We start from the raw sequence: 25,103 nt of genomic DNA on the forward strand, positions 1-25,103 counted from the left end.
CACGGGGAAGACCCAGGACATGTTGGGAAGACTATGTCTCCCGGCTGGCCTGGGAACGCCTCGGGATCCCCCGGGAAGAGCTGGACGAAGTGGCTGGGGAGAGGGAAGTCTGGGTTTCCCTGCTTAGGCTGCTGCCCCCGCGACCCGACCTCGGATAAGCGGAAGACGGGGACGGCGTGGCGAAGTTGGTAGAGTGGCCGGGCCAGCAATCGGAGGGTTGCTGGTTACTGGGGTTCAATCCCCACTTTCTACCATCGTAGTCACGTTCGTTGTGTCCTTGGGCAAGACACTTCACACCTGCTCCTGATGGGTGCTGGTAGCGCCTTGCATGGCAGCTCCCTCCATCAGTGTGTGAATGTGTGTGTGAATGGGTGAATGTGGAAATACTGTCAAAGCGCTTTGAGTACCTTGAAGGTAGAAAAGCGCTATACAAGTATAACCCATTTATTTATTTATTTAAGAAGATGGATGGATGGATGGCTGGATGGATTACTGATTGCAAAAAAACATTGTATTGGCTCATTGAAATACTTTGTCCAGCAAATACTGTCACATGACTCTCTTTCGCCAATCCAATGTCAGCACTAGTGATGTTTAAATCCTTTGTACCTATTAAACAGACCCTGACAGTCACGTGACTGCACTCAAACTCCACACATTAAAAAGTGGCATAATGTCATATGAGGCGATGTTAATGTGTACTACTTCCAACTAGGGACAATATGTTGTGGTAAGTTGTTGACTTTTTCCTATGTTTTAGTTGTGCATATGATAACAATAGCCCTGCTGTAACATCATTAGTGACTGCAAAACATGTATATTTTGTAGTACATGCTGTAGTAGTGTCTTTCTGTCTCACTCACACACACACACACACACACACACTCACACACACACCAACTACAGTTATAGTGAAAGTACTATTAAAAAAATAGCTACTAAATCTTTCAGAAGTTACTCACCAGTTACTCAGTACTTAAGTAGCTATGCACTGAATACTTATTGAATAAATTATTTAGATGAATACGTTTTACTTTTACTAGAGTCACACTACTCTAGAGTAACGATACTCTTACGTGAGTGCAATTTGTGGCTACTCTACCCACCTTTGAAAGTAACAATTATCTGACAATTTTTAAAAAAAATAGAAAGCTGTGAAACGTCAACATTTTTTGTTTACCAATGATGGTGTGAAAAAAACCTGCACATTGAGGAGAAAACTGTGATTCCTGTCTAATTATATAACTAAACACATTTTTAGGTGAGCATCTACCCATTTTGGGATATCGACATTATCTACGGTATATCTGATGTTACCATGAGAGCTAAGGATGCTACGGTTTATCTCATTTCAACATTTTTGAATAGAGGGAAAAGAAAGAAGAATGTAATAGTAAAATGTTAATGTTTGTAGATATACAGATTACCTGACACATGAAAGGTGAAGAAATAAGGGTATGCACTATCCACTTTTGTCGCCAGATGGCAGTAGAGTGTTGAATATCTTAAAATGTGTTTTGTAGCAATTCCAACTTTGACCACAGCATCACTTGCCATGTAGAGTTGCACTTTCCATCATTTTCAGCAGACTGCGTTGCAAAATGATTAACCCCCCCTTTTCCTCTCATGCAAGATCCACCCAGGAATAGGGCCATATGAATCCCTTCCCTCCTGTAGCATATTCAGTCATGAAATGTTAGTCGACACACACATTGATTGATTAGTAGACAGAATGCCACGAGTGTATGGCAACAAAAATGGAATGAGGAAAACAGGAAATGCCACACACCAAGAAGAAAGAAGACAAGAATGCTGAATGACCTCCATTGTTGTCTTTGTTTACGGTATTCCTTTCATCTCCTCTATTGCAGCATCCCACTATATAATGTTGCAGATGCAGCTATTGTCAACACACCGCGGTGGAGACAAGAAGCCAGATCAAACCAGACTGTGTCCAACTGAACTGTACCACCGTGCGCTTTCACTTTAGTCGTGCAGTTGGCGAATAATCACGCAGACATGTTGGTGACATCTGGTCGTTGATAAAAACAGACCTCAAAAGTCCCCTCAGCTTACAGTGATGCCACAGGCCGCCTGGTTCCCAGATTCTTGTGTATGTGAATGAAAAGGAAGATGATGAAATCTATATTCATGTGACATCTTTTTTTTTTCCTTTTCTCTCACAGCGAGCACAAACAACGTCAAGGCAGGGTAAACTCAAGGCTGAGTTTAGGACGTGGGGTTTCTATGAGGAGCTGTAAAGTAACCAGACAGCACGCATGTGACCAACATTGCAAGAGTAAAGCTTCGGAATGTAGCTCAATAATGGTTTGTGTTTTTAGTCTGTGCATAAACAAATTTCTTTATCGTTAAAATACATTTTTATTCATCGCCGACTCCGCACCATCAATTATAAAGGAATTGTTTTTTTTAACTTTTACAAGATGTTTTCACTGATCTGCAAATTTTACCGGTAGAAAAGTTAAGCAATCTTGTGACGATCCGTTTCTTTTTACAGTAACAGATGATTTTGCTACACCCATAATGCAGTGGCGGGCCGTCCGTTTCCCACCTAGGCCTTCAGTGATGTCCTTGTGTCCAATGATTACCTCTCAAAATACCATAATTTATGTCACCACACAGGAACACATCGGGTTATTTTCTGGCGCATTTAAAAAACAATTAAAACGCATCAGCAATTAAAACATATCTAATCTTATCTGTCAAAATTAAAATTGCAAAAAACATTAAACGTGAAAAAATAAATAAACAAAATATCTGAACTCACAATTTGTAGAACCCCTTCGAGCTTCCGGTGTTGGTTGACATCGTCTCAAAAGATGTAGTTTCTCTTTAAATATCCTTCTTGAAATGGCCTTGCAAATATATGCGTTGTCTTGTCTAATCATAAAAGATGCAGACGAGGCGTGTTGGCTGAGTTCTTAAAAGTTTACTCCACAGCGTGCTCATGGCTACATTCAACCTAAACGGGGCTACTGCGCATGCGGTTCACTGCTATGGCATGCTGGGTAATGGAGTTCTTATGTTACCTAGCTCATTACATCACAACATATATCTGCCTTAGGCCAGCTAGAAGGCCTTACTGACAACAACTTGTGATCTGATTGGCTACTGCAACTGTCTATCAACTGTATGTCCCCGTTCACTGACATTCTGAAGGCCCCTGGCAGATTTGGTACAGCATGGCAACATAAGATAGCTGAATTCGGATTGGATAAAAACTCTATAACCTAAAAACAACAGCACTGGAAGGAGCATAATATAACATGGAGAGAATATGAATACTTTTAGATAATTAGGGAAAGTAAATACAAACCCTGTTTCCATATGAGTTGGGAAATTGTCTTAGATGTAAATATAAACGGAATACAATGATTTGCAAATCATTTTCAACCCATATTCAGTTGAATATGCTACAAAGACAACGTATTTGATGTTCAAACTGATAAACTTTTTTTGTGTGCAAATAATCATTAACTTTAGAATTTGATGCCAGCAACACGTGACAAAGAAGTTGGGAAAGGTGGCAACAAATACTGATAAAGTTGAGGAATGCTCATCAAACACTTATTTGGAACATCCCACAGGTAAACAGGCAAATTGGGAACAGGTGGGTGCCATGATTGGGTATAAAAGTAGATTCCATGAAATGTTCAGTCATTCACAAACAAGGATGGGGCGAGGGTCACCACTTTGTCAACACATGCGTGAGCAAATTGTTGAACAGTTTAAGAAAAACCTCTCAACCAGCTATTGCAAGGAATTTAGGGATTTCACCATCTACGGTCCGTAATATCATCAAAGGGTTCAGAGAATCTGGAGAAATCACTGCACATAAGCAGCTAAGCCCGTGACCTTCGATCCCTCAGACTGTGGGCGTTGTGTCCTCCGGACCAAAGAGGAAAAGAACCATCCGGATTGTTATAGGCGCAAAGTAGAAAAGCCAGCATCTGTGATGGTATGGGGGTGTATTAGTGCCCAAGACATGGGTAACTTACACATCTGTGAAGGCGCCATCATTGCTGAAAGGTACATACAGGTTTTGGAGCAACATATGTTGCCATCCAAGCAACGTTACCATGGACGCCCCTGCTTATTTCAGCAAGACAATGCCAAGCCACGTGTTACATCAACGTGGCTTCATAGTAAAAGAGTGCGGGTACTAGACTGGCCTGCCTGTAGTCCAGACCTGTCTCCCATTGAAAATGTGTGGCACATTATGAAGTCTAAAATACCACAACGGAGACCCACTGACTGTTCAACAACTTAAACTATACATCAAGCAAGAATGGGAAATAATTCCACCTGAGAAGCTTAAAAAATGTGTCTCCTCAGTTCCCAAACGTTTACCGAGTGTTGGTAAAAGGAAAGGCCATGTAACACAGTGGTGAACATGCCCTTTCCCAACTACTTTGGCACGTGTTGCAGCCATGAAATTCTAAGTTAATTATTATTTGCAAAAAAAAAAAAAAGTTTATGAGTTTGAACATTAAATATATTGTCTTTGTAGTGCATTCAATTGAATATGGGTTGAAAAGGATTTGCAAATCATTGTATTCCGTTTATATTTACATCTAACACAATTTCCCAACTCATATGGAAACGGGGTTTGTAAAAAAAATACTTTTATCTGTAATTACGATCATGATTTCTGGTTATGTTAGGCCAGACACAGCTTGGCACACCACTGCCATAATGCCGACAGAGCTTGTTTTGTAAAAGACGATGCACTGATGACAAACTACAAAAAAGTACCAATAAGCAATGAAAAACCAACACAGCAGAGAGCCTGATGTCAAGAAGAATAAAAGATATCCGACGTGAGTGAAGGCTCTGCGTCAACATCGCAGGTTAGCACTGCCTCTGTTGGCTGATGAGCGACATTTAAGATTGATGCAGCTGACAGTGGGGGACGGGAGCGGCACGGAATTAGGCTGGCAGCAGCGTTCATTGTTCCAGTCACTGAGACGAGACGCTGATGGATGGGGATAATATTAGTTCCATCAACTCGATATTTAAGTGTGAATTCTTCAAGTATGAGTGGAGGGTTGTGACCTCTTGTAATTAACAGCTAATACTTGTCCAGGGAGAATGGCAAATACTGTATTAAGCAATACTATGAAACAGCACATCGTAACGTCAAGTACATTTTAACCGAAGCTGTCAAAAAAAAACATTTTGGAGATCATTAAAAATTAGTAATGATATTTGGATGACAATCAAATCAAACAAACACTTATCGAATGAAGAGCACAGACAAGAAAACAAGTAAAGCACACACTATTTCTAAATCTGATATGTAATGACTTGACTTCATATAACAAGGCTTTTAGAATATAACTCATGAGCAAATATATATAAAATATATACTTTAAAAGCAGGGCTGTACGGTGCGACAAATTTACCCGTGAATGCGACAAAAAATAATCCAATAAATGTTGCTCCAAAAAGAAATCCATCCAAATTTGATCAAACTAGAGTAAAATGTTCGCCCACCTGTATAGCAGGGCTGTACGCTTACCTTTTTCACAAGTACAAAACCCAAAACTAGTGAAGTTGGCACGTTGTGTAAATCATAAATAAAAACAGAATACAATGATTTGCAAATCCTTTTCAACTTATGTTCAATTGAATAAACTGCATAGACAAGATACTTAATGTTCGAACTGGTAAACTTTGTTATTTGTTTTGCAAATATTAGCTGATTTGGAATTTGATGCCTGCAACATGTTTCAAAAAAGCTGGCACAAGTGGCAAAAAATACTGGGAAAGGAGGAATGCTCATCAAAAACTTGTTTGGAACATCCCACAGGTGAACAGGCTAATTGGGAACAGTTGGGTGCCATAATTGGGTATAAAAGCAGCTTCAATGAAATGCTCAGTCATTCACAAACAAGGATGGGGCGAGGGTCACCACTTTGTAAACAAATGCGTGAGCAAATTGTTCAACAGTTTAAGAACAGCATTTCTCAATGAGCTATTACCTTATTTATTAATTTTTAAATTTTAATAGCGGAAGAGGAGGCAAAATGTATATTGATAATAAAGGTTGCTGACCCCTATTTTAAATGAACACAGATTGGGCTGCAATGATTAGAAACGATTGATTAGAAAAAAGCTTTAATCTATTTTCTGTTATTTCAATAAATCGTTTATCAAGTGGAAATAATAGCAATTTATAAAATAGGGACCGCATGGACTGCCCGAACTTTAAATATAAATAGTTTCCTGCCACTGCAACAAAGTGGCTGTGTGGGTGCTGTGATCTGTGTGACAACGAACAGCGGAGTAATGTATTTTTACGAACATGTTTACAGTGCAATTTAAATGTTGATGTGCATTTATTAGAAAAAAAAGAGTGAAGGTTATGGCAAGCAGAAACCAACTTTAATTTAAATGTTTTTTCCTAAAATACGCATTGAGGCTGTAAAGAGTGTTTTGTCCAACTACTCAATCAATCGCTCAACACAACAGAGACTTCTACAACTGCTTCACTTAACCCTGGCATTAGACCAAGCATTTGTTTTTGCATAAGATAAAACACAAACATGAATTCAAGAAAAATATAGATTTATTTGACTTCTTTAATCAATAAGTGAATACATTTTTGGCAAAAACATAATTGCACAATTTTACGTCCAAATATTCATAATGATTAGAAGAAATGCAGAGGTAACCAACACAGTAATCTAAATGACAAACATTCAGGACTGTGTCGACTGCAACACAACAGCAATTCATTGGTAAACATAAAAAGAAAGAGTGGGATAATTATACAATCTGATATCCGTAGCACACATCTATCCTTACACAATATTTGACCATGTTTTCACTTCATTTTTAATGTGGGGAATCAAAATTGTGTGGCAAGAATGACAATGTCACCTAAAAAAAATAATGTTGTCCGCTTTATACTGTATGTGTGTCTCTCAGTATGGATGAGATTTGTGGCAGTGGATCTTAGCTGCGAGTGCTGTAGAGGTCTTCGTCCTCTGGGTTGGATTGGCCAAAGTCCAAAAGTGCGGGATCCGGTGTATAACAAGAGTCCCCTGAAGGGAATGGAGAAAAAAATAAATGGTAACGTTCGAGAACATTTTCATGCCAGATTTGTGTAGTGCTACATATGTTGACAGACACAATAGGTAAGAGCCACAATAGGTAAGAGCAACAATAACTCAGAGCAACACCAACACTCCTGTGACAAGAATTAACTTATTAATAAGTCAAAGAAAATAAAAAAATGTATCATACTTTTACAAGTGCATGTGAGCAAAAAAGTTCAAAACTTAGATTTAAGTAACTCAGGCGTGATTTTGGCTAGGAGGGTAAAACGGTCAGTCACAAAACTGTCTGCATGTTTCCCAAGATATGACATTTTTGTGAGGTGTTTGAATCATTAGGAGCAAATGTTACACAAAAACCAGAGCCAGCACATTTTTGTCTTCTCTGGAATTTTTGGGAAGTCGTAGAAAGCTTGGAATGTTTGTAAGAAATCTTCCTTCTAACAGGTTTATTGACCTAATGACATTGTACCTTTGTTGTTTTCTACTGCAGGATGTTCCAAAGGCGTGTGTTCTGGTGTCTGCTCCTTTTCCGCAGCAGCAGTCGGCACTTCTGAGGACTCAGCAACTGGTGTTGAAGGTGACAAATCACACAGTGTCAACACCGTTGTCATCAGTACAACACTTTGTTACATGAACAATGCACAATGTATTTTTTTCTATATCGCTTATCCTCCTTAGAGTGAGCTTGTGTCTGTCCCATGTATTGTACGTAAGTTAACTGCAACTAAAGAATAACTATTAACAAGATTTAGAAGAGTCAGAATTAGGGAAGCAAAACAATGCTGAGTTTTCCATGAATAGGGATGGGAATCCTTTACATTTATACCGATACTACTACCCAATATGTACTTCTGAAATGCTGCGGGTGCTCAAACAGTGCTAAAAAAACATAGAAATTCAAGAATATGGAATTCAAAACAACATATTCTCAGAAGTATCAAAGCAAAACCAAAATAGCAATACAGAGCGACTGTGCAAAGTATATTTACTTTTTATTTAACTGAGACCCTTTCATTTCTTTTTTTTCCTTTTTATTCCTTTCATGAAAATGCATATATACAAGCCATATACAGTTGACACTTTCATTGTTTTTTTGTTTCTTATACATTTCCATGATCAGAAAGGAGCAGATGGAAGAATACTATTCTTATATTTATCTTCCCCTTATCTTATCAGACGGGATTTAGCGTGCAACACTTTAATTTTGAAGGCCAGAAATGTACTGTTGGTCTTTAGGGCAAGACTAGGGATGGATATAATTTAAATTTTAACCAATATTGGTGTTAAATCGGTAACTGTACTTCAACGGTGCACAAACCAGTAGATTAAAAAAAAAAATTAAAACATGCCAATTTTTGCAATAAAAAAACAGTCTTTTAATTTTTATGGAATTTTGTGACATTTTGAGTTGAACATACTAATAATTGAAATACCGCTAGTTAGTTATCATTAAAATGATACAGTCTAAGTAATAGCTTAAAACATAAGAAATAAAACTACAACAATTATTATTACAAAACACAAAAGCATATACAAATACAAACCCCGTTTCCATATGAGTTGGGAAATTGTGTTAGATGTAAATATAAACGGAATACAATGATTTGCAAATCATTTTCAACCCATATTCAGTTGAATATACTACAAAGACAACATATTTGATGTTCAAACTGATACTTTTTTTTTTTTGCAAATAATCATTAACTTTAGAATTTGATGCCAGCAACACGTGACAAAGAAGTTGGGAAAGGTGGCAATAAATACTGATAAAGTTGAGGAATGCTCATCAAACACTTATTTGGAACATCCCACAGGTGTGCAGGCTAATTGGGAACAGGTGGGTGCCATGATTGGGTATAAAAACAGCTTCCCAAAAAATGCTCAGTCTTTCACAAGAAAGGATGGGGCGAGGTACACCCCTTTGTCCACGGTCCATAATATCATCAAAAGGTTCAGAGAATCTGGAGAAATCACTCCACATAAGCGGCATGGCCGGAAACCAACATTGAATGACCGTGACCTTCGATCCCTCAGACGGCACTCTATCTAAAACCAACATCAATCTCTAAAGGATATCACCACATGGGCTCAGGAACACTTCAGAAAACCACTGTCACTAAATACAGTTTGTCGCTACATCTGTAAGTGCAAGTTAAAGCTCTACTATGCAAAGCGAAAGCCATTTATCAACATCCAGAAACACCGCCGGCTTCTCTGGGCCCGAGATCATCTAAGATGGACTGAAGCAAAGTGGAAAAGTGTTCTGTGGTCTGACGAGTCCACATTTCAAATAGTTTTTGGAAATATTCGACATCGTGTCATCCGTACCAAAGGGGAAGCGAACCATCCAGACTGTTATCGACGCAAAGTTCAAAAGCCAGCATCTGTGATGGTATGGGGGTGCATTAGTGCCCAAGGCATGGGTAACTTACACATCTGTGAAGGCACCATTAATGCTGAAAGGTACATACAGGTTTTGGAACAACATATGCTGCCATCTAAACGCCGTCTTTTTCATGGACGCCCCTGCTTATTTCAGCAAAACAATGCCAAGCCACATTCAGCACGTGTTACAGCAGCGTGGCTTCGTAAAAAAAGAGTGTGGGTACTTTCTTGGCCCGCCTGCAGTCCAGACCTGTCTCCCATCGAAAAAGTGTGGCGCATTATGAAGCGTAAAATACGACAGCGGAGACCCCGGACTGTTGAACGACTGAAGCTCTACATAAAACAAAAATGGGAAAGAATTCCACTTGCAAAGCTTCAACAATTAATTTCCTCAGTTCCCAATCGTTTATTGAGTGTTGTTAAAATAAAAGGTGATGTAACACAGTGGTGAACATTCCCTTTCCCAACTACTTTGGCACGTACTGCAGCCATGAAATTCTAAGTTAATTATTATTTGCAAAAAAAAATAAAGTTTATGAGTTTGAACATCAAATATCTTGTCTTTGTAGTGCATTCAATTGAATATGGGTTGAAAAGGATTTGCAAATCATTGTATTCCGTTTATATTTACATCTAACACAATTTCCCAACTCATATGGAAACGGGGTTTGTACAAAAATACGAAACATTGAAAACATGCAAAATACGACTTGCTTGATATGCAATGTTTGATGCCAAAATTCTGGGTGTTCCTGAATGCAACCTTGCTCACCGTAACCGTTGGTGCATAATGAGAAAGTTGTTGTTGTTGTGGCTACTGGCTAGCAGGTTAACGGTGTTATGAGGGCTGCTGTTGGCGTATTACAATTACAAAACTAGGTTTCGGTACCCCATACATATTCACAACTTCTGATCAGATAAAAAGTACCTGTCAACTTCCTGCCTGCTGTCCCTTTTTTCCCCTCCTAATGTCTGCTCAAAGCCAGCGGCATTTCAGTCACACTTGTGTTGTATTGTTGAAGTCCAGAGTTTCGAGGTTGGTGAACAACTTGCTCACCTAAACCGTGATTGGTGTATAATAAGGAAGTTTGCGCTGTTGTGACAAGCGCTGGATGCAGTAAAATGTGTACAACGGTGGATCTGATGGCTACTGTTGGCGTGTTAAAAATGAAACTAAAAAAGGGAGTCAGTCTTTTTTGTCTGTCTGTATCGCAGCACAAATGTTCTAATGCAGTGGTCCCCAACCACCGGGCCGCGGCCCGGGACCGATTGGTACCGGGCCGCGCAAGAAATTTAAAAAAAAAAAATACAAATAATTAAAAACAATTTTTTTTTTTGTATTAAATCAAAATAAAAAACAATATATACATATTGTGTACGTGTATGTCAATATAGATCAATACAGTCTGCAGGGATACAGTCCGTAAGCACACATGATTGTATTTCTTTATGGAAAAAAAAATAAAAATTATGTAATATCAGGAAGTGACCGAAATAGAAAGAAGAGTTTGTTGGGACTTTATCTATTAGTGCTTATTACAATGAATGATTCAGCTAGTTAAGAAAACTGACTGATGTGGTCTAGTCCAAATATATGTGATACCTGCTAGTTCCGCTGTGGTTTCTGAAGTTGGCGGTTCTTCTGTGGAAGCAGGAACCTCAGCTGGTGTGGATTGAGCAATCTCTCCCGTCTCAGGGTCTGGATTTAATGTGGGCTCCAAAGGCAGGGTTTCAGTGGGAAAGGCATCAAATGCAGGAACAATGACCTCTGATGCAATGGAAACGTCCTCAGATGCAGCAACAGCGCCCTCTGGTGCTTTGTTGGAGAGCTGAGGCTCCTCACATTGAACAGGGTCAACTGATTCCTTGGTGGGAGGAGTGGTCTCTGTATTTTAAGACATCAGATGCAGCACACAATGAGGATACAAATGGAGAGTAACAAAGAAAAATAAAATAAAAATAATAGTATTCGCATGTGATTGATGTGGGATAAAGAACTAGAGACCGAGAAACGGGAGGTCAGAGATCAATATCTGTTCTACCTGAGTCAGTCTCTACGGGGACCTGCTCGGCTGAGATCTCTGCTTGTGTGACTGGCACCCCCTCTGCTGTGATAGCGATGACGAGTTTATCAGAAGCTGCAACACACTCCACTGATTCCGCTTCAGCATCTGAGATGCGCTCTGAAGCGTGACAAGGCTCGTTAACCACTGTAACCTCATGAGGTTGTACAGGAGCTGCCTATGAAGAGCATGTGTAATATGCAAACAAAATAAGGACACTTACAAATCTGTTCAAGCAATATACAGTACATGTAGATAAGCCTGTACATGTTGCCGGTTGAAAAACCATTATACCATTGTTCTTTCCAGTACCAGGCGTTAGGGCTGTAAATTGATCGACATTGAATCAACATTTAGTTTTATTAGTGTGATAATCTCTTTTTATTTTTTTTGCCTTCACCGGTATTTGACTGGCAGACATGTTCGCTAATCAGAATTGTTGAACCTAGCGTTTCTTCATTTATCGCTTCAAACAGGGAGAAGGAGGTCTCACTCTGTGCATCGCTTTCTGCACCTGGGCAGGTTTGTTTACAGTAGAATTAACTGAACGCAGTGAGCCCTCTTTGTAGTCATTCACAATCTTTGTCCGGGTGGGCGGAGAGTGAGATCGCCTGTTTTATACACACATAGTAAGACAGACAGAGAGTCTTGCTATTCGCGACTTGAAGTCCCGCAGAGTAACAAAATTTAAGAGGAATAATATGGTTACAAAGCCAAATGTCTTGTGGTAATATTTCAGCTTCAAATCGGATGGTCAATATGCTATAACATTTTTTTTGTGCTTATTTATTCAGTATAAAGTTATTTACCTTTCAAATACAGTACAATAGCAAATAATTATACAAGTAAATGTTTATAAAAAAAAGTTTATATCTTTTAAAATAGTTACTTGCTTTAATATTATATTTTATTATTACATTACATTATAAACACTGCATAGTTTGTATCAGTTATTTTTTCAGTTTAAGAACATGATGTAGACAAAAGCAGAGTCTGTCTGTGTGGGACCTTGAGACAAGAATATGTTGATTGACTGTCTAAAAGTAAAGTCTTCCTTAATTCATTATTTTCGCAGTTTTTATATCTATTAAATATGAAAATCGCAATTTTGGAGAGAAAAATCACAACTAAGTTATTTTCTTAAAATTGTGCAACCCTACCAGACCTACAATATATTAAATTTTTTACAATGTGACCTTAATTTTTTTAGATTTACAATAGTGTACTACAGAACAATCACTAAGCTTATAACAAAGTACACAAATGCAGGCAAAGGAAATGGGCATTAAAACAGATTTTTAGATAAATTAATTGTTACATTTTGATGACTGTGTGGAAGAAATTGGAACTAACATCAACTGTTTTGTAGTCTAAAGAAGAATAACGCAACATAAACTAAGATTACAACACAATTATTTGTTCTTGCACAAATCCTTCGGCATGCATTATTATGCTTGGACAGTGGCACGGAAACAGGAAATCAGACTATTCAGAGGGAGTCTCTACCATCCCTCAAGTTGAACCAACATTGACAGAAAGTGAATCGTGTAAATTTAGCCTATTTACATATTACCAAACGTACTCCATTGTCTGAGAAAGACATTTAATCAATAAAAAAGCAAAGACAATTTTCTCATAAAGATATTATTTTTAAAAGGAAATTATTAAGTTTGTTTTAGTTGTAAGTAAACACATTATGTTTAAAAGGGATAAATAACCTGTGGCTGTGGAGAAATAACAGGTTCTGAAGACTTGGAGGTGAGCAGTGAAGACACAGCAGCGCGGCTCCACTGGCCAGCAGCATACATTTTCTTGCCAGTCACCTTGGTAACAAGAGAATACCAGTGTTTTGTTGCATGAATGTCTGTGTTAACGGCTGCCAACAAGATTTGTATGGAGAAAAATGCTCACCTTAAAGACAACCACTGCCTGGCTGGGGTAGCACACTGAGGCTCCAGCACTTATCAGACCCAAAGGAACTGTGATTCTCTTCAAACGAGAGCCTAAAATGATGTTTTACTACATGAATTAACCTTCAGAACTTTAAAGTAGCAGTACTACAACAGCGTTTCTTCAAACTAATGCTGTCTTATCATTCCAACAGTGACATTTAAACACTAAAGTAGATGCTAGTACTAATACCCATGGCTATAAACTAATACAGGCAACATGAGAGATGTCCTAGCTGGTCCACCAAGTTTACAGTAGTTCAACTGCCATGACAATGACAGATTATAGTCCTTATAAACCAAGGTATATTCAATGTTTTAATATAATGTACAGTATTGTATGTTTCTGACTATAGGGCACACCGGATTATATTATCAGCGCAATGCTGATGAGCGTGTCTTCTCAGGTCTATTTTCATATAAAAGATGCATCCGAAGATAAGGTGCATTAAAGGGGTCATATTATGATTTATTTTTTCTACATATAAAACACTTCCTTGTGGTTTACATAACATGTAATGGTGGTTCTTTGGTCAAAATGTTGCATAGATTATGTTTTACAGACCATCTTCAAGCCGCTTTCTGACCGTCTCTTCAGGAAGTGCCGTTTTGTGGGCGGTCTTATTTATGTGGTTCTACTTCAACAGCGTCTTTTTCCCCGTCATCTTTGATGTACCGGTAGTTTTTAGCGCTTTTAGTCTCCTGACAGATATACGTTAGAACTGTACGTTACTTTGTATTAACAATGGCAACAGCGAAAGATAAACGCCCCACAACAAGAGGATAGAGACAAATAAGGAGCTTATTGACTACGGCGTATGCGCGGACTGAAATGACGAATGAGGATTTATGGGGATCCCAAATACACATCAGCAGGTACCAATAGGTAAGAAGAGTTGGTTTTGCATATTATTGCGGAACAAAATTCTAGGTAAAATGTCTCCTAGCATGAGCCATTTTGGGGTCCTTTTACACACACCATAATAATACCCGTATGTTGAATCCCAGTACGCCTGACTATGGCAGCCCTAATTTGCTGACAATCCATCACGTGGTGCGGCTTTGTAGCTTACCAAAGTCATACTAAAACATGTTGACTGATTTTCGAGCACCATGTGTAATGTTCTATATTCTCAATGAAACATCAAAGTTTTGGGCTTGCTGTGCTCGCATCATTTATTGAACAGGCTTCAGCTTGCAGTCTACACGTATCTCTTAAATGTGACTGCCATCTACTGGTCACACTTATCATTGCACCATGTACCAAATAAAATTGCTTCGAGGTCAGTAAGCACAACTACATTTAATCCATACATAAGGTGCACAGGGTTATAAGGTGCACTGTTTTTTTTGAGAAAATTAAAGGATTTTAAGTGCACCTTATAGTCTGAAAAATACGGTACATGTTGTTTGAAGCGAAAATGAATCCATAGAGGGGCGGGGGTTACCCACATATGCGGTCCTCTCCAAGGTTTCTCATAGTCATTCACATTGACGTCCCACTGGGGTGAGTTTTCCTTGCCCGTATGTGGGCTCTGTACAGAGGATGTCGTTGTGGCTTGTACAGCCCTTTGAGACACTTGTGATTTAGGGCTATATAAATAAACATTGATTGATTGATATTACTCATTTAAACTGTGAAGGAGAATTAAAGTTGGATACATGTATCTGATAAATGGCTATCAGAAGCAGATCTGAGGCATAATGTAGCATACAAACGGTCAAACATTTTACTGAGGAAAATTCATAAACTCTAAGTGCCAGACATATGCTGAAATGCATTCCGTTACTAGAAACATTCTTGGTTTGTTTGTGTTACAGTTAGAACCAGAAACCCACATATCCTATTTTAGACACACACAATTAAACAGAACTGTTTATTAAGTATTATTTAGCTTCTGATAATCTCCAAATTGTTCAGTCATTTAAAGTTTACAAGTAAAGGTTAAAATTTGTAACCTTTACAAAACTGCCTTGAGGGTACGCTAACTTTCAAAAGTGTGGAGTTGAGCATGTAAACTACACTTCACGTAACATTAGTTGTATTTTTTGTCAGCTAATGATATGGATTTGGCAAATCCAAAACAATCATTACATATCATTAAATGTACAAACTATCAAGACAACAAAATGACTACAAACTGTTATTTGTTTCTCTTGGACTGCTTTTGGGTATGTGCACACCCTCCCCGGATTGCTAATAATCAAATGCAGATACTTTTTCTCATGCCTTCTGATCTCTCTCTCTCTCTCTCTCTCTCTCTCTCTCTCTCTCTCTCTATGTCCACTACTTGCTGTCCATATCCTACCCCCCCTCCACACCCCTGATTGTAAATAATGTAAATAATTCAATGTGATTATCTTGTCAAATGCAGATACTTTTTCTTATGCCTTCTGATCTCTCTCTCTCTCTCTCTCTCTCTCTCTCTCTATGTCCACTACTTGCTGTCCATATCCTACCCCCCCTCCACACCCCTGATTGTAAATAATGTAAATAATTCAATGTGATTATCTTGTATTATGATGATAGTATATATCTGATAGTATATATCTGTATCATGAATCAATTTAAGTGGACCCCGACTTAAACAAGTTGAAAAACGTATTCGGGTGTTACCATTTAGTGGTCAATTGTACGGAATATGTACTTCACTGTGCAACCTACTAATAAAAGTCTCAATCAATCAATCCTGTGTGAACATGTGGACGAGACATCGGTAAGTGAAAAGCCTGAACGACAGACTAAATCTTTGGGTCCATGCGCAATTTTTATTCAATATGATTAGTATTTGTGAAAAATATATGTATTTTTTAAACTTTGTTCCGTTAAACCTCATGTTAACATAAGCTATTCAGTGGTGTTCTTGTTGTGTATTTTGGTTTGAAAAATGTACCGTAAATTCCTGACTATAGGCCGCTACTTTTTTCCAACACTTTGAACCCTGCGGCTTAAATAGAAATGCAAATTGTTAAAAAAAATAAAATAGGCAAAAACATGGAAATGGTGTGTTATTATTATTCGTGGTATGGTGCCATCTTTTGGACAAGTTCGCTCACTACACCTGCTGCAGCGCCTTCCTGTTTAGACTGAGGTTTCAACTGGAAGTATAAGTGCCGTTCCGTTTACTATTCGTCTATAGCGCTTCTACTCGAAAGGATTCTTCATTCATCACTCCTACCAACGTTTGTAGGTTTTACAATATAACTAAAATAATTCTCACATACTAAACCGTCACATGTGTGATGTCTGTACAAGTGTTTTCCTGCATATTTGTATGTGCTATCGTAATGTAAGTAAGCTCGCGTCATTAGCATTAGCTGTTATGCTAACACAATTACAAGTGTCTGTGTTAGTATTATTAACCTACAATGGCATTCTGTTTGTATTGTTTTGGTTTCACAAATTACTCACTAAATTCCCCAAAAACATCATCTGTTTCGCTGATTGGAGAGCTAACTTCCACAGCGAGTGGGTCCATGACGATGACGTCTGTTATGTTTGATCAGCTGTTTTACTGCCATGTTACAGACACCGTTTGGAAACAATTAAGGGATGTAAATAGACATTTACAAAATATTTTTGTGTAAATAACTTAGTTGAACATGCTGCTATATTTAACAATTGCATAATTTAGCTCTTTCACTTGGTAAATGTGCGTATCACAAACTCTCAAAATAACATCTCCCCATACGACTGTAATGTGTGCCTGCATTAGTGACAGGTTACCTTTGCGTGCCAAGAACATGCCAAGCAGGCCAGCCATGGTGATTGTGCCAAATCTGGGTAGAAAACCCGGGGGAGGATTTTTCAAGTAGTGGTATACATCTGAGACACACAGAAGAACAGTCAATGTAGAAAATACTCCTAACTCTTTTGTATATCACACCATCTCATCTCAACAATGATTACGTACACAAAGTAGTTTTCTGACACAATTCTCCACTATTGCATCCTGTTTAGCCATGTTGGTGGATTGGTTTGCATTTTTTTTAGTTAGCCGGGTTATACAAACAAAGAAAAATCACATTTAACTGTGTACATTGGGTGATTAATATGGTAAGGAACAACCAATTTGGGTGTAAATCTGAATAACATAAAAGTACATTATGTAAACGACAGTCTTGCATCATCCTCCATTCCACAGAAAGTACTATAGTAAGTATGCTGTTTAGCAACAAAAATAGACGTACCTTAGTTTTTGTACGCCCCAATTTCTGTATGATTTTTTTTTTATAAAACGTCTCAGTTTATCAGTTTGGCCAAACATTACGGTTGACAAACTTCAACTTGTTTGTCTGCTTACCATTCTACGGATTTGTGTCAAAACAAAGCATCCCACACATTCCTGACTCGGTTGCTGTCCTTTTTTAAAAACAATTTCGCTAGCCTGCAAAATTAGGTAATATGGGGCCAAAAAAATTTGCACATGCTAGCACTTTGATAAAGGTGAGAAACACGATTAAATTCGAGAGGGAATTTGTAGCAAAGTATGAAGGTGGCATCGGCGTGGCTCTCCCCGCATGATCTCTCTCTGTTCATCGTTGTCTTAAACAATTATACAATAAAACCTAAAGATTATGTAAAATGCATTTATACATATTTTGCATTGTTTTCTGCATATTAAAACTATAATTAGTGTCTATAAAATTAATGTGACATATTATTTCTTATGGGAAAAATTAATTTGTTGCGGATCGGTTCGCAGCCAAGTGTGAAGCTACTGTGATAAGAATCAGCACCTCTAAGTCCAAGTCAAGTCCATGGTTCTCACCCAGGTAGGGAAGGAGAAATTGCCCCAAGTGGAGGAGTTTAAGTACCTCAGAGTCTTGTTCACAAGTGAGGGAAGAGTGGATCATAAGACCGACAGGCGGATTGTTGCAGCACCTGCAGTGATGCGGACCCTGTATTGGTCCGTCGTGGTGAAGAAGGAGCAGAACCGGAAGGCAAAGCTCTCGATTTACCCGTTGGTCTACGTTCCTACCCTCACAAGATCACGGTTACAAGCGGCCAAAATTAGTTCCCTCCGTTATTCTTTCTGAATTATTTATACATTTAATGATTTTTAAAGTGTTTCAAGAGGAAGATTACGATCTGGCATGTTATAATTTGTGTAATGTGCCTTCGTATACTGTATGTTTATGGAACATCTGCAACTGCAGCCACTAAAGCAACCTACCCTCTCCAGCGTGGTAAAGATTTACACTTCCTCTTTTCACGGAAACACAGGCCCCCTGTGTGGAAAATGGAACAGAAGCATCATGAGAACAATTTCCAACAACAGTGTGACATGTTTGCATGCGAGTCAGGCACTTGGTGTTTTTTCTCCATCTTCCACTACAGCAAACTGTCAAGTCTTATCATGGGTGGGACGTAATTGCATGAACACCATTTCCGAGAATGTGGGATTGTGCTCAGCAACTTCAAAATGAGTGCCAGATTTTTTTTTGTGTGTTTTGGCTAATGTTCCGTTGATGGCACAGGCAATCTTGTGAATGTGTCACTTTCTGTTTGAGATCTAATAGCAGATGCATGCACAAACAGTAAGTAAGATAATCAAACCGTGGGAAGTGTTAAGTGTATATATATTGCATGTTGTAAAAAGGCGCTAAAGAGAACCAAGTACCTTTACAGCATGGACAAAGGGTAACAGGCCTTCTCTCGCTGTAGTTAGGCCGTTTTCAATGAGCCCTGGCTGATCAGGAACCAGCTGTGCAGATTTTGTTACTGGGGTGTAGATGTTCAGCTGGAGACAGAAATTAATCTTATCAATGTAATGTGACGAGGAGTTGCCTCCTTCAATATTGATGCAAGTACCTTCTCTCGAGTGACGAGACCATCAGTGGACACTTCACTCACAGTGTACACTCGGATGGAGGCGATGCCCAGCACTGCCGGGACGGCCACCATCACCAACTAGGAAGAACAAAAATAAGCTGTTACAGGGGAACTGCACTTTTTTTGGAATTTTGCCTTTCGTTCACAATCATTATAAGAGACAAGAACACACACGCCTTTTTTTTTAGGATTTTAAAGATGACAAAAAAAAACGCTTAGAAAATGCGGCTAACGGGAGTCACCGTTGTAACCTTCAAAGCCCTCTAAAACAACTTCAAAACCCTCCATTAACATTTTATATATACACTGCAAGTATATATACAGGGCTCAAACTTAACCATGGCAACTGCGGCAAAAGCCGCCAGCACCCTTGTCACTAGCTGTAATACCCTAAAAAATGTTACCAACATCAACGGCAAAAACATGCAGTGACCGCCCTTGACTTTGTATATACACATGTAAATATAGATTTATATATACACATGTATAAATGCATATATACATGTATATATGAGTCACTTTAATACTGATCATGATACAGTCAGAACGTCATGCCTGTTATTACAACTTGATAGGCTGTCGAGCTAGCTGCGTACAAACAAAACATGAAGTGTGGGCTAATACTTTACATATATTGTAATATGATTGTGCATGTTTTTCAGTCAGTACAGATTGGTGTCCTATCGCATTATGTTGTGCATTACAAACTCAAACGCATTTCAGGTGCTGACGTAGAAGCTAGCTTATCTCTTGCCATAGCTAGGTTTTACAACTAATACCGAAGTATGCCGATGTGTTACTCCGCTGGAATAAGAGTTACTTTGTGTTCGTTCTGACAATAACAATGTCGCTACAGCTTGGATATTATAGAGGTTACGGAACATAAATGTAGAATTGCTGGCTGTATTTTAATGCATTTTTAAAGTGATTGAGGCAGAATTGATTGCTCTAATTAGCTGCATTGCTAGCCACCTACAACAAGCTAATTTGTACATGTTAGACTAAAAATCAACCTTCCTCTTGTCTTTCATAAAGATTATGAACGATAAGCAAAAAATACAGCGATTTACACCACTGCAAAAAGTTTACCCATAGTATTTATACTTTTTAAATAATGTGTTGGACGGTTCTTAACCTGATTCCCGTAGTTCAATCAATCTCATTAGATGTTGTATCATGCTTGGTCCATGCCAATAATTTGATCATTCTGAATAAGATTAACCTACTGTATATCCCTGCTAAACATATTACTTTTCACTCCTGAGCTGGATGTCTTAAGGTGATATAATTCAAGTATTTCCTAATGGTAGATTTAAAAGGCATCTGATAAGATGCCAACAATCTAATGAGATGCAAGGAGGGAGCTTGTTCTGCATTAGCAGCCAGGGGCGAACTGGCTATCAGGAGTACCTGGAGTTTTCCTGTTGAAACATCCATCCATCCATTTTCTACCGCTTGTCCCTTTTGGGATCGCGGGGGGTGCTGGAGCCTATCTCAGTTGCATTCAGGCGGAAGGCGGGGTACACCCTGGACAAATCGCCACCTCATCGCAGGGCCAACACAGATAGACAACATTCACACTCACATTCACACACTAGGGCCAATTTAGTGTTGCCAATCAACCTATCCCCAGGTGCATGTCTTTGGAGGTGGGAGGAAGCCAGAGTACCCGAAGGGAACCCACGCAGATACGGGGAGAACATGCAAACTCTAACACAGAAAGATCTCGAGCCCAGGACTGAACCCAGGACCTTCGTATTGTGAGGCACATGCAATTTTTGCATAACTACAAAATATGTGTCAAAATAAATTCAGGTTCAGTGTCCATCCATCCATTTTATACCGCTTGTCCCAAGTGTTAAATAGTATAAATATCCAGAGCCACATTTTTGACCCAGTCCGCCGCTGTGGTGAAACGGAGCTGCTTGAAAGTAAAATTGGTGTACTTGGAAAAACACAATTACTTGCCATTCTCAGAGGAAAATAGAGCATCAATTGATTAAGAAGGCATTATTTGCTTCCTAAAGGCAACAGGTTGTATGTTCTGATCGTATTGAACGCGGCAGAAGTGTTAAATAAATGCAGTGGTTAATTTTAGTGACATGAATTCTGAGACGTGGTCTTAAATAATGTGCCTAACTTTTGAACTAAATTAAACAGTGTCTATTAGAAATTGCAGATTACAGTCTCTCTGATATGTAGTGCACCATAAGTGTTGGTTTTCTTATTTAAACTACTTTAAAATATGTTCTTGTTTAAACTATGTTCCACTAAGGCACAACAAGCAAAGTTACAACAGTTTTGTTTTTTTCACGTAATGCAACCATCGCGGGTAAATTGCAATATTTAGCAAAAAACCTAATCTGAAATGATCCAGCTGCTGTAAACTAATTACATACTGAGATAGGTTCCAGCACCCCCCGTGACAAGCGGTAGAAAATGGATGGATGGAGTGGGCATTAGCATTGACTAATTCTGCCAGATGTATAATCATATCATAATATAACATGATTAATGAGAGGGGGCTTTACGGGAAATTTTACAGCAAACATATTCGTAGCACTTTCCTGCTCCGTCACTGTAAGCAGAATGTAAAGGAAAATGTCATCTTGTCAGAAAACTAGGTGGGATAAAGTCTGTAATCACATGGCCATTGCCTTTATTGGTAAATATTGTATTTGTATTAATAGTTTTTTGTTTTAACTGTGTTATTTTGCAGTAAAAATAAATTATTGAATAATATGTTTCCTATGTTTTTGCACGGCTCCAAAATATGTGTCGAAATAAATTGAGGTTAAGAGTCAAATAGTACCCGCCTACCGCCCGAATGCAGCTGAGATAGGCTCCAGCACACCCAAAAAGGGACAAGCGGTAGAAAATGGATGCGAACATGGATTGATGGATCCAGAGCCACATTTTTGACCCAGTTCACCGCTGTTAGTATCCAATGTGGTCAAACGGAGCTGCTTGAAAGTAAAATTGGTGTACTTGGAAAAAACACAATTTGCCATTCTCAGAGGAAATTAGAGCGTTTAATCGATTAAGGCATTAGTTGCTTCCTAAAGGCAAAAGGTTGTATGTTCTGATCTAATGAACGCGGCTCAGGTGTTAAATAAATGCAGAGGTTAATTTTAGTGACAGGAATGTTGAGACGTGGTCTTAAATAATGTGCCCAACTTGTGAACTAAATTAAACAGTATCTATTATCCATCCATCCATCCATTTTCAACCGCTTATTCCCTTCGGGGTCGCAGGGGGCGATTGCCAATTACAGTCTCTCTGATATGTAGTGCACCATAAATGTTGGTTTTCTTATTCAAACCACTTTAAAATATGTTCTTGTTTAAAATATGTTCCACTAAGGCACAACAAGCAAAGTTACAACAGTTTTGTTTTTTTCACATAATGCAACCAACGCTGGTAAATTGCAATATTTAGCAAAAAAAATTATCTGAAATGATCCAGCTGCTGTAAACTAATTATATACAACAGTGGGCATTAGCACTGACTAATTCTGCCAGATGTATAATCGTATCATGATATAACATAATTAATGACAGGGGGCTCTATGAGAAATTTTACAGCAAACGTATTCGTAGCACTTTCATGCTCCGTCACTGTTAGCAGAATGTAAAGGAACATTTCATCTTGTCAGAAAACTCAGTAGGATAAAGTCTGTAATCACATGGCCATTGCCTTTATTGGTAAATATTGTTTTTTTAAACTGTGTTATTGTCTATCTGTGTTGGCCCTGCGATGAGGTGGCGACTTGTCCAGGGTGTACCCCGCCTTCCGCCCGAAAGCAGCCGTAATAGGCTCCAGCACCCCCCGCCGCCCCAAATGGGACAAGCGGTAGAAAACGGATGGATGGATAACTGTTATTTTGCAGTAAAAAGAAATGATTGAATAATATGTTTCCTATGTTTTTGCATAACTCCAAAATATGTGTCAAAATAAATTGAGGTTAAGAGTCAAATAGTACCCGCCCACTGCCCGAATGCAGCTGAGATAGGCTCCAGCACCCCCAAAAAGGGACAAGTGGTAGAAAATGGATGGATGGATGGATCCAGAGCCACATTTTTGACCCAGTCGGCCGCTGTTAGTATCCAATGTGGTCAAACGGAGCTGCTTGAAAGTAAAATTGGTGTACTTGGAATAAACACAATTACTTGCCATTCTCAGAGGAAAATAGAGCATCAATTGATTAAGAAGGCATTATTTGCTTCCTAAAGGCAACAGGTTGTATGTTGTGATCGTATTGAACGCGGCTCAGGTGTTAAATACATGCAGTGGTTAATTTTAGTGATAGGAATGCTGAGACGTGGTCTTAAATAATGTGCCTGACTTGTGAACTAAATTAAACAGTATCTGTTAGAAATTGCCGATTACAGTCTCTCTGATATGTAGAGCACCCTAAATGTTGATTTTCTTATTTAAACTACTTTAAAATGTGTTCCTATTTAAACTATGTTCCACGGTTCCACTGAGGCACAACAAGCAAAGTTTAAACAGTTTTTTTTTCACATGCGCGGTTAAATTGCAATATTTAGCAGACAAATAATCCAAAATGATCTGTAAACTAATTACATACAACAGCGTTGACTAATTCTGCCAGATGTATAATCATACTGGACGAATGCCTCGTTATAACTACTCATGTCTGACAACTCACGACGCCGGAATGTCGGACGTAGATACACTATATAGATACGCATTCTTAAAATGCGTTTATTAAACAGAAACTTTGCAGAAGAGAACATTAGACAAGTATTCACCTTGGCCGCCATGACAGCGCTCCTATTTCCGTCCCCTTTCTTCTTCTTCTACTGGGTCTGTGCGCTGCAACCTCGCCTTTCCATACCACGGTTAGCTGCCGCCATCTAACGGTGGTTATTGGTACTGCAGTTTAGACAATGAGCGCTTGATTTTAATATGCTTCCTGCATTGCATATGTAAAAACAAGTACAGGTTGTAGTATTATCATAATGTATGAATGCATACCTCATAATTGTGACTTAGCTTGGGGTTATTTTTTTTCTTTCACTTTTAATCTTTCCTGTGATAAAATGGCAACCAAGGTAATCAAAAACGACAACCAACAAACGATATTTCTCTATAGAATCTCCTCTCTGGTCAACAAAAGCACCATGATGATACTAGCGGGAACTCTCATTTAACCCTTTTTCGATTACGCATGCACCTCCTGGTACCCTAGCACCTCCAAAACCCTCAAATCTAGACTCCAAACATCCCAGAACAATCTTGTCAGATTACTTCTAGACCTCCACCCCAGATCACACCTCATTTCAACCCACTTCTCCAAAGTGGGCAGGCTAAGGGTGGAAGACAGAGTAAAACAACTTGCACTGAGCCTAGTCTATAAAATCCGCTACACCTCCCTGATACCGAAGTACATGTCAAACTACCTTCTTAACGTAAATGACCCCCAAAACCACAACACCAGGGAGAGCTCCACTAACCACGTTAAACCCAGATTCTGATCTAACAAAGGTTTTAACTCATTCTCTTTCTATGCCACATCAATATGGAATGCACTCCCAACAGGTGTAAAAAAAAAGGGCATCTCTATCCTCCTTCAAAACCGCACTAAAAGAACACCTCCAGGCAACTTCAACCCTAAACTAACACCCTCCTTTCCACATCCTACCTCCCCGGATTGTAAATAATCAAATGTAAATAATCAAATGTAGATACTTATTCTTATGCTTTCTGATCTCTCTCTCTCTCTATGTCCACTACTTGCTGCTGAATATGTACATATCCT

General features: G+C 38.8%; 1 protein-coding gene across 1 annotated transcript; it reads right to left on the bottom strand.

Moving 5' to 3' along the window:
* Window positions 1-6,574: 6,574 nt before the first annotated feature.
* On the bottom strand, window positions 6,575-24,215 carry apool (apolipoprotein O-like). The gene is made up of 11 exons (XM_062045521.1): window positions 24,094-24,215; window positions 19,298-19,396; window positions 19,107-19,226; window positions 18,660-18,714; window positions 17,210-17,308; window positions 13,445-13,536; window positions 13,252-13,356; window positions 11,513-11,711; window positions 11,074-11,355; window positions 7,555-7,650; window positions 6,575-7,070 (listed from the first exon to the last, which is right to left on the bottom strand). The coding sequence occupies exons 1-11, from the start codon at window positions 24,103-24,105 to the stop codon at window positions 6,982-6,984; spliced, it is 1,248 nt and encodes a 415-aa protein (XP_061901505.1). The 5' UTR covers window positions 24,106-24,215; the 3' UTR covers window positions 6,575-6,981.
* Window positions 24,216-25,103: the final 888 nt, after the last annotated feature.

Source organism: Entelurus aequoreus, linkage group LG04 (assembly GCF_033978785.1).
Source record: "Entelurus aequoreus isolate RoL-2023_Sb linkage group LG04, RoL_Eaeq_v1.1, whole genome shotgun sequence".
Lineage (NCBI taxonomy): Eukaryota > Metazoa > Chordata > Actinopteri > Syngnathiformes > Syngnathidae > Entelurus > Entelurus aequoreus.